The sequence below is a fragment of the Mycteria americana genome, chromosome 22 (genome assembly GCF_035582795.1).
Source record: "Mycteria americana isolate JAX WOST 10 ecotype Jacksonville Zoo and Gardens chromosome 22, USCA_MyAme_1.0, whole genome shotgun sequence".
NCBI lineage: Eukaryota > Metazoa > Chordata > Aves > Ciconiiformes > Ciconiidae > Mycteria > Mycteria americana.
Genome location: NC_134386.1, coordinates 995,352 through 1,005,048, shown reverse-complemented (window position 1 = coordinate 1,005,048; position 9,697 = coordinate 995,352). Strand labels below are relative to the sequence as shown.

The 9,697-nt window shown below is 51.0% G+C and overlaps 1 protein-coding gene across 1 annotated transcript; it reads right to left on the bottom strand.

Moving 5' to 3' along the window:
- Positions 1-3,607: 3,607 nt before the first annotated feature.
- On the bottom strand, positions 3,608-7,583 carry LOC142419810 (keratin, type I cytoskeletal 14-like). The gene is made up of 6 exons (XM_075523134.1): positions 6,990-7,583; positions 5,619-5,701; positions 4,925-5,081; positions 4,236-4,397; positions 4,015-4,140; positions 3,608-3,889 (listed from the first exon to the last, which is right to left on the bottom strand). The coding sequence occupies exons 1-6, from the start codon at positions 7,497-7,499 to the stop codon at positions 3,608-3,610; spliced, it is 1,320 nt and encodes a 439-aa protein (XP_075379249.1). The 5' UTR covers positions 7,500-7,583.
- Between the last annotated feature and the right edge of the window lie 2,114 nt (positions 7,584-9,697).

Below are 9,697 nucleotides of genomic sequence, written 5' to 3'. Positions count from 1 at the left end.
ACAAAGTTTGCCCTAGTATCAAATTATCATAGAAAAGTTCCCTAAAATGAGCTGAAAAGGCACACCTTAACGTCTCTTTCTAAAGTGGTCTTTTATGTCAGATTAACTCAGTGTAGCCTGAGAAGTCAAACCGTCTTTCTGGAATAAAATCTCACTTTCTGAAACCTGCCTCAAGCTGCCGCTGCCTGTCTGCATAAGCCGCCACCTGCAGCTCCCTCCTCAACGGGTTTCTTAAGGTCAGGACTAATTATTAATGCTTAAGGCAGGAGAGAATCAACATCTGTTTTCCACACCTCCCTCACAATTTGCAGGAGCAGGAGTAATTAAAACAGGGGATTTTGTTAGCAAAGTATTATTTGTCGTTTCTATAGAAACACGGGTGTGCCCAGACTTTTCCAGGAGAAAAATAGAAAGCAAGGATGAATTCCAGCGAGGCACCTTCAGCATCCCCACAACGGGCGTCGCAAGGGCGGCAGCCGGAGGGACACGACCACCGCGGGGAGCTCAGAGGAGCTGCGAGAGGTGTCGATGGTCCCTGCACCATCCATGGGGAGAACAGGGGGTGCCTAAGAGGGGACCTGGGAAGCCCCAAGTGTTAACTGCAGGCTGTGTCTGTCCCTACCCTTCTTAGACATCTGAGCTCGGGCTGTGCAATGCCTGCCCTCGTCCAGCCCCGGGGCATGGAGCACCCCGGGGAGCACCCCTCAGGCTCGTTCGAGGGCGCGGGAGCAGAGAGAGCACAGTCTGTAGGCCTGCAGAGATGCTGTGGCGGGAAGAGCCTCGGGTCAGGAATCGTGCCCTGTTATTTGCTTGTGGCCCGTCCGCAACGCACCACGAGGGCGTGCAGTGGCAGAGCGGTGGGAGCCGTTCTGACCACAGCGCTCCTTTCCTGGGTTGTGTTTATGTGTCCTTTGGTGGAATCTGAGTGGAAATGAGATCACTGTTCATCAGCGGTGAGCTTCAAAACCAAAGCTATGTCTACCACAAGTCGGTGGATGCTGGGTGTGCTTTAAGCCGGCTCGCGCAGGGCTGCTGCGCTCAGGGCTGCTGCGCAGGGTGCGCTGGGCAGCTGATGCCCTGCGCGTGTCGCAGAGGATCTGCTCTGCGTGGAGGGGGGGATGCAGCCCCAGCCGACACCGGGCAGAGCTGCACGGCTGCAGCATGGGGTGCCTCAAGACCGTGCATCCCTGCCTCTGCGGCCTCGGCTTGTGGTGTAGATGATGCACTGCGGGGATCCTTTCAATGTTTTGAAAAAAACCTGAATTCTCACTTATCTCCCCATAAAATCCAGGCAGATTTTCTGGAAAGGGATCTTAAAACTGTGTGGCCAGCTTTATTCTTACATGCATTCAGTATTGTTTCTCTGAATCATCCCATTGATTTGGAAGTTGGATTTATGAAGTAATAAATGTGGCAGAATCCAGCCAAGAATGTGTCTGAACTGGCTTTCCAGGAACGGCTGGGCCCGCTGACGGCAACGTGAACCGCTGCGTCAGGAACAGCCACTGACAGCCAGGGAGTGCCAGAAATAACTCCCAGAAGAGTTTTAATCTTTTTGCTTGTATAGACCATGCCCACCACTTACCATCACTTGTTTTCCTCACCCTTTAGCGGTGCCTTTGGAAGCAAGAATTAAACTAAGCTGAGTTTGTATTTCTGGAGGGGCATCAGCCAGTGTATTCCTGCCACATCTACGGCTTAATTTCCTTTTACCACGAAGCTTGTTATCTGGACTGCACGGCAGCTGCTGAGGCAGAGCTGGGAAGGGAGTCGTTTGCAGGGTCCTGGCTGCATGACCTGATTTTTGTTCACTTTCTTGCTTGGACTCACTGAGTGAAAAGCTTCAGCTCTGCTGTTGCTGTACATTGCAGCCAGAGCAGCAGCACTTTGCCCTGACCTGAAAGTCTCAGTGCCAAATCTGAGATGACATACAAAGACCCTCACAAGTTTCACCTCTCATGACCATGTAATCAGTTCCTTTCTAGACCTCCATCCACATCAGCTGTCTTCACTGACGCAGACAGGTCTCGGGCATTACAGAAGCGTAGGTGTACTGGCCCCAGCACCCGGGTACCAAAGATGGAGAAGATTACTCCTTCCAGAGAGGAGCTTTGTCCCACAGCTCCAGGAGTGGGACAGCCTGGCTCTTCAGAGCAACAAGACAAGACCCTGCTTTGCAGGAGAGCGAAGAAAAGCTTTATTTGATTTCTGAACGCAGCACAGCGCTTAGAGAAAGGGTGGGTGAAGCAGGGGTGTGATAAAAAGAGAAGATGCGTTTCGTGATCTGCATAGCCACGGCACATCAGCTGGAATCTTCTTTTGCTTTGCTATGCGAGGTTTGCAGCAAACCTGGCAGCCGTCTCAGTGGGCAGCCTGGGTGATCTGCTCACGGGAGGAAATCACCTTCCCGTCCTGGACTTCCTCAAAGATTGTGCGGATTTGACGGGTAGTTACAGGTGCTGCAAAGGAGAAAGAAGGAACCGTTATTTACAGGGAAGCAAGGAGAAAGTCTCTTAAAGATTTTCATGGGTAGATTTGTTATTACCAACAACTGCCTCAGAAACCCAATATAACCACCACATTCCTACCCCTAAATACTTTATTATATAATTCAGTCTGCACAGATAATCTTCTGAAACATGTTTTGGTATATCATAAGACTGGTTTATGCCAATTCACATTTTGAAAATACAATAAAATAGTAATTTTAGTAAATTAGTAAAAAGACTCTGTGCTAAGAAAGTGGCTAAGGGTATGACAGAGCTATGTGTGATCAGTGCTTCAGCCAAGACATGTTCTTACCTTCTTTCACAGGCTGCGAGACATAGTGGGAAGACATGCTACAGGAGGAGAAAAAGAAGGAATGGTCAGAAACGCAAAAAAAGTGAGTAGTCTCTAAGACAAAAATATTATTTAAAGCCCCGCCTTTTCTTCTTGTACCAGTATGTGATTAAAATGTCTTCTGGAAACTGCTCAGTGTCACAGCTAAAAGGAAGAAAATGCTAAGGATGTATGTGTGCCACGGGGATTCAGATGTAAAGGCAGCACACATCCCAGCTGCGACGAGCAGCCGTGGTGCCTGCTCCTTCCCCGGGATCACACAGACGCTGGAGGGATGGGAAGTGGATCCCAGGGATGCTGCAGCGCTGGGATAACCACTGGGCTGTTCTGGACTACTAGGACCAAAGAGGGAGAGCCTGCCGTATGCCATGGGTCAGGAAACAGGCTCACAGGGTCCTCCAGGGAACACAGGTTGTTCATTTTTTATTTCCTTCACTATTCCAGCCTGCCAGTACTTCAGGGGGGCTATAGGAAAGACGGGGACAGACTTTTTAGCAAGGCCTGTTGGGACAGGACAAGGAGCGATGGTTTTAAACTATGGGAGGGCAGATTTAGACTGGATTTAAGAAAGAAATTTTTTACAATGAGGGTGGTGAGGCACTGGCACAGGTTGCCCAGAGTGGAGGCCCCATCCCTGGAAACATTCCAGGTCGGGTTGGACGGGGCTCTGAGCAACCTGATCTAGTTACAGATGTCCCTGCTCTTGCAGAGGGGTTGGACTAGATGGCCTGTAAAGATCCCTTCCAATCCAAAGCATTCTGTGACTCTATGATTCTATTGCGCATCTCTTCCCGCTGTGCCCTCCCAAGCGAAGCCCCACTACGTACTGGGCATCCTCGCCCTCCAGGAGCCGGCGGTACGTGGCGATCTCCTGCTCCAGGCGGCATTTGACGTCCAGGAGGACCCTGTACTCGTGGTTCTGGCGCTCCATGTCGCACCGCAGCTCGGCCAGCTGCTCCTCCACGCTGGTGATCAGCCCCTGGAGCTGGGCCAGCTGGGTGCCGTAGCGGGCTTCTGTGTCGGCCAAGGTGCCCTCCAACGCCGCTTTCTGCGTGCAGAGGAGAGGGACGCGTTCAGTGGGGGACGGAGGGCGGTAGGGATGGGAACGCACACGCGTCCCCCGGCCCATGCTCCTGCACGCCCCCCACCCCGCAGGGAGCCAGCTCCTCGTACCGTGCTGAGCTGGGACTGCAGGTCGATCTCCAGGCTCTGGATGGTGCGTCGTAGCTCTGTGATCTCCGTCTTGCCGCTCTGAAGCTGCTCCGTGTTGATGGCCACCTCCCGGTTCAGCTCTTCCGTCTGCAGCAAGGCAAAACCGTGTCGTTACAGCACCATCGAGCAGGCACGGCCTCGCGTCCCACGTGCCCCGCTGCGCTGCCGGCGAGCCAGCTCACCTTGCTGAAGAACCACTGCTCGGCGTCCCTGCGGTTCTTGTCCGCCAGGCTCTCGTACTGCTCCCTCATCTCAGCCAGGATCTTGGTGAGGTCGATTCCAGGAGCAGCATCCATCTCCACGCTGATCTCTCCACCCACCTGCCCGCGCAGGGCATTCATTTCCTGGCAGAAAAGAGAAATGCATCTTCATGCAGTCCGACAATCAGCATGTAAGGATGTTCCTCTCAAGACAGAGTTCTTCAGGAAAGATAGTGTCCGTCGGCAGGTATTTCTGGGGTAGGTCAACAGGGAGCAAACTGGTGCCTTTGCTCCACAATCACAAATAAAATAACCCAAATTCTCAAGAAATCTCCACCTGAGTTAAATCTGGCTTTCTTCAGAGAATAAATCAGAGCCTGTAGTTGGCTTCATTTCTCAGGAGACAGACCTTCCAGGCCTGAAGCTGCTAGGATTGTTAATAAATCTCTGACAGCTACAGTGGACATTACTGAAGAAACAAGTGGTGAACGGTTTTATACAGGCTCTGGAGAGGATGCGCTGTTATCCAGAATGCGTCACCTCTACTTCCTTGTCAGCACTTCTCATCTTCCCTCCCAGCAGTTCAAAACTCAGCATACTCTTAAAGGTTGGACCAGACCTCATCTTTCTGGGTCCAGGCTGGACTTTTTTGAGCCCATCTCTGTGCTCACCTCCTCGTGGTTCTTCTTGAGGTAGGCCAGCTCCTCCTTCAGGTTCTCAATCTGCATCTCCAGGTCAGCTCTGGCCAGGGTCAGCTCATCCAGGACTCTGCGCAGGCCATTGATGTCGGCCTCCACGCTCAGGCGCAGAGCCTGCTCCGTCTCAAACCTGGGAACACAAGAACAGTCACAAAAGTTGCACAGGATCTTGTCCAGCCGGGGACAGAGCTCCTCAGTGCTGCTGCTGTCATCATGTCAATACTGCATGACCCCGATGGTGCACGGACAACCTTCTGATGGTGAATGCTAGTGAATGCAGGGGAAAAACTGGTAAAACAGTGTCCATCTGAGTCCATAACATCACCTGGCTCCTGATATCACTGGGCCTTGTTACTGGGTCTGGGCTTTGTTGAGCTATATACAGACAAGTTAAATGCACAGCAGAGGCACAGTGCAAGTTCTCTGCACAGGAGAGGTCACACCATGGAGGAACAAGTAATGGGAGTAAAATACTCAAGTTTTGGATGGAAGCAAAACAATCCCTAAATGCCTATAGATTTAGATAACCTACTGCTTTGGAAATTACACCTTCATTTTGAAGGCTTCATTTCCACATTGCCCTTTTGGGTTTTGGATGGGATTTTCTCTGCATTTCATCAAACGTCTCTGCAGACTTTGTTCCATTTTTCCAGGAAATGTGGCTTACTTGGTCCTGAAGTCATCAGCTGTCAGCCTGGCGTTGTCAGTCTGCAGGAGGAGGTTAGCGTTGTCGACTGTGGCCACCAGGACCTGCAGGGTGGAAGATAAAGAAAAAGCACTAACTGAGTGTCAGGAACTCCTCCTGGCTGACCAAGGGATGGGACCACAAGTGAGACTGTCAGGAAAGGAATAGTTTTGGGGAAGCTTGGGGTTTCCTCAGCAGAAGTGTGTATTGAACAGGACAAGTGAGACACAGCTGAGACTGACTGCAGGAAGGGGCTGATTACTCTGTGACCTCCCTTTCCAAAAATCCTTCAGTAAGTATTTCAAAAGGCAGCATGAATCCACGTAAGATGTGTGAGACCTGATGGCAGCGTTTGTTCCCATGCTTCAGGGCATGTGCTGATCATGCAAGGGTCAAGAAGGAATCACCTGCTCCCCCATCCACAGCACCGTGCGGCTCTTCTGGCAGGACGGATGGACCAGAAGGGTGCTTGTGCTTGGCAAACCTTGTGCCCATCTGTTCAGGGATGGATTTAATTTTTTGACTGCAGAAATGGAGCAAAATGCAGTGAGCAGGTGCCTACAGCTTCTGATTGTTTTATATTACAAAACCAGGAGCAAAGAATCCACACTGGGAAAAGATTCAAGTCAGAGTTTGGGAGGACATCAGCTATGGTGCCAAGGAGAGGGGGGGAAATGGATTCCCTGCATCATTTGCCAGCACTCCTGCAGCTCCAGCTGCACACAGCCTTCCTTCATGTTTACTGGGGGCAATTCATGAGTAAGAAGTAACAGAGAAGAACAAAGTCAACTCTTGAGTATTTCCTCCAAAATGGGGTGGTGGGAATCAAATCAGAACCAAGAGGAATCCCCCCAGAGCTGCCTGGGTTGGCGGGTTTGCAGCAAGCCTGGCTATGGGGCAGTGACTGCCAAAAGGAGGTGAAAAACTCATTATTGGTCAGTTCCATCTTTTCCTCTTTAGCATCTAAATCACATCAATACCGAGGAGCTGAAACGAGTTTGCAGATTCTTTGACTGAATGTTTACAAATATCACATCAATGTTTCACAGTTTGCACACACCTACAACTTTCCCTGCATACTCATTTTAAACTCTCAAAAAATATGCAGACTTGTCTCTTATTCTTCATTTTTGCATTATGTCCTTTCACATCTGCTTCTTCCAGTGAAAACTGCCACTTGTTCCATCTAGAAGGATCTAATCAAAAGCTGACATTGAGAAATCTCGGAATTTTCAGCCTGGCACTCTGCATGTGCATCTGAGACACTCTTTAGTGCTTACTAATTACAGAGGTAGCAGACAGGGTTTCTGCTTCCTCTCTGATAACAAGACTGTGTTAATCACAGCATCCTACCTTGTTCCTGAGCTCCTCGATAGTCCTGTAGTAGGGGCTGTAGTCACGGTCTGGACCAGGTGCCTGCTTCTTGTACCATTCCCTGATCTTGACCTCCAGGTCAGTGTTGGCCTCCTCCAGGGCACGCACTTTGTCCAGGTAGGCAGCCAGGCGGTCGTTGAGGTTCTGCATCGTCTCCTTTTCGCCAGCCGGGAGGATGCCATCGCCACCTCCAAAGCCACCTCCAAAGCCACCTCCAAAGCCAGCCCCAAAGCCAGCCCCATAGCTACCCCCAAAGCCACCGCCGAGGCCCCCTCCTACGCTGCTGCAGTAGCTGCCCCCGTAGCCACTTCCGAGCCCCGAGACGATGCGGGAAGAGACAGAGTAGCTGCCAGAGCCTCCGTGGACGCTGGGGGCTCTGTACCCTCCTCCCCCAACGCGCACGGAGGAAAGCCTGCTGGAGCCTCCACCCAGGCCACCGAATCCCTTGAGGGAGGTGGAGGAGGAGTATTGCCTGACAGTGGTGCTCATGGCGAAGGCTGGCGGAGGCTGGAGGGCTGGAGAGAGACACCGGGCTCGGCAGCGCAGGCAGCGAGTGCTCGCTTCCCCCTGGCCTGGAGCCCTTTATAGCCCGGGCAGGAGGCGTTGCCGGCGCTTGTCATCACCCCTGACAGACAGAGCCAAATTCCAGAATCATCATTTTTCTCTCCCCGATTTCATGTCTTTTGTCACATCCCACTAGAAGCACTACGGCACACAGAGGATCTTCTCCTTCCACTTTAGTTCCCAGCACTCAGCGTGATTCAGACCGAAGGCTCCTTGCTCACGGCTACGTTTTAGCATTTCACTGTTGCACCTGAGACGCAGAGGAGCTCGCTCCAGCTCCACCCCGCTGCTCCTTCATGAAGTAACACAAGTGAATCCTCTGTGAAATGCCAAGTCGCCCGCGAGTGTCTATCGTTAATAATCTACAAATCTATTTATTTGCTTTTTTAACAAGTCTAAAGCCAACAAAAGCTGCTGACTTAAGAGCTCAGTGCATCCATAATCTTTATATGGGCCTACTCAAAGCCAGATGGAAATTTTCCGTCAGGACCTCTATCCCAGGACAAGCACAGACCTGGCGGTATTTGTGTACTGATACCGTATTTGGCAGAAATCTCGTAGCTCAAAAGAGAAGAAACGCCAGTAATTTCTTCTTACGTCCTGGTCTACAGAGACTGGAAAGTCCCTACAGCAGTGCGTGTTGAGTCCGTTCAAAAGGCAGATGCCTGGTGTTTCCCAGCGGCACCTGCTTTGCTGCATCACCTTCCACAAACGCCACAGGAGCAGTCTGTGACTTCTAAAAGATTGGTAGAAGCTAAAAACTTCTGTGCCACAATTTCTTCTGTCTCATTGCTGAGGCAGGTTTTAATGCTTAAATAGTCTAAATCAGAGAAAAAGAATTTGAAGCTTCATTGGACACCCCTGCCAGGACACATTACGTGCAATTCCTGATGGGAAGAGTATGATCAACTCTTACCAGTGCTCATGCCTGCACGCAGATACGCTTTTTCCTACACATTTGCAGCTGCAAGACACAATGCTAACATAACTCAGCAGGACCAGCAGCACCTGTATCAAAAGTACTGATGGGCAAAGTGAGGAGCAAGGACACCGCAACCACCTGCGAAGCAGAGGGTTTAAACAGGACAACGCAGAAGAGATGCACAGAGGTGAGGCAATGCAGCCACCCTGATAGCCACGCCTGCATCGCACTATTAAGGGATTGAGCACAGTGATTACAGTAATGCAGCTGGACAGGTATTAGCGTGAAAAAAGCAGCAAAGAACCAGGAAGGGAGACACTCCACTGTTTTATTCCTTGTCGGGGAAAAAAATCCCTTTACTGATGTTGCGCCAGCTCTTGCAGTATGCAGTGGAAAATCGCACACCCAACCTGCTGGCCTGCCTGGCTCCAGTGATGTCATTCCCAGATAACAGAAGTTATTTTTTCTTTTAGCAGAGGTGCTTGTGAGGTAGTGAAAGAGAGTTATAGGGATTAGGAACCCTTTTGTGTTTTCTCTCTCCTGTGGTGATCTCCTTCCTTCCTGGGGCCTCTCTGGCTGTTTTCACGTTCTAATGCACTTAACGGCTTTTGGAGTTGCTAAAATGTTCCCAGAGCCTCACCCTCGGTAATCCATAGTGCCTCCTTTCTTTCATCTGTTCCCTGAAGGACACAATAACAACAACACTTTATCTGCATCACTGTTAGATCTCAAGGACTTAATAGGGAGTCATGTTCTCTTTCTTTAGCAGCTCCAGGAGAGGTGGTGTGATTTTTCTGGGCAGCCACCAAGGAAGCAGCTTAACCAGAAACAGACTCCAGATCCTCAGTCGAGGGCTCTAGTCTCTGGGCAGCATTGCCTCAGAACTGATTGGCTTCAGATTTGGATTTTTGACTCCCCAAGCTGCAAAATCTGGGGATTTGGGATGCACACGTGCCCCGTCCCTCAGAAAACTGGGGGAAAGGAGGGGACCTGGGAGCAACCTACCGCTGGCAAATGGCAGAGCGTGCAGATGATCGTGCTCAGCTTGCAGCAAAATCTGGGGAAACTTGGCAGAGTGAAGATCAGTGTTCCTGCTGGCCCGCTTCCCTCCGTAGCGGGGGGTACAGGATTACCCAACAGCCGTCGTGTGGGAGCTGTGCTCAAGAGCCATCCCTTGGCCACCCCTGCTCTGAGTTCTTCC

Bases quoted from the DNA above. Each gene is read 5' to 3' on its own strand.
- LOC142419810 (XM_075523134.1), bottom strand. From the start codon at position 7,499: ATGAGCACCACTGTCAGGCAATACTCCTCCTCCACCTCCCTCAAGGGA. The intron at 5,082-5,618 runs GTAAGCCACATT...TTGTGTTCCCAG, and splicing joins GCTGATGACTTCAGGACCAA to GTTTGAGACGGAGCAGGCTC. The intron at 4,141-4,235 runs GTGAGCTGGCTC...GCCTTGCTGCAG, and splicing joins AGCAGTGGTTCTTCAGCAAG to ACGGAAGAGCTGAACCGGGA.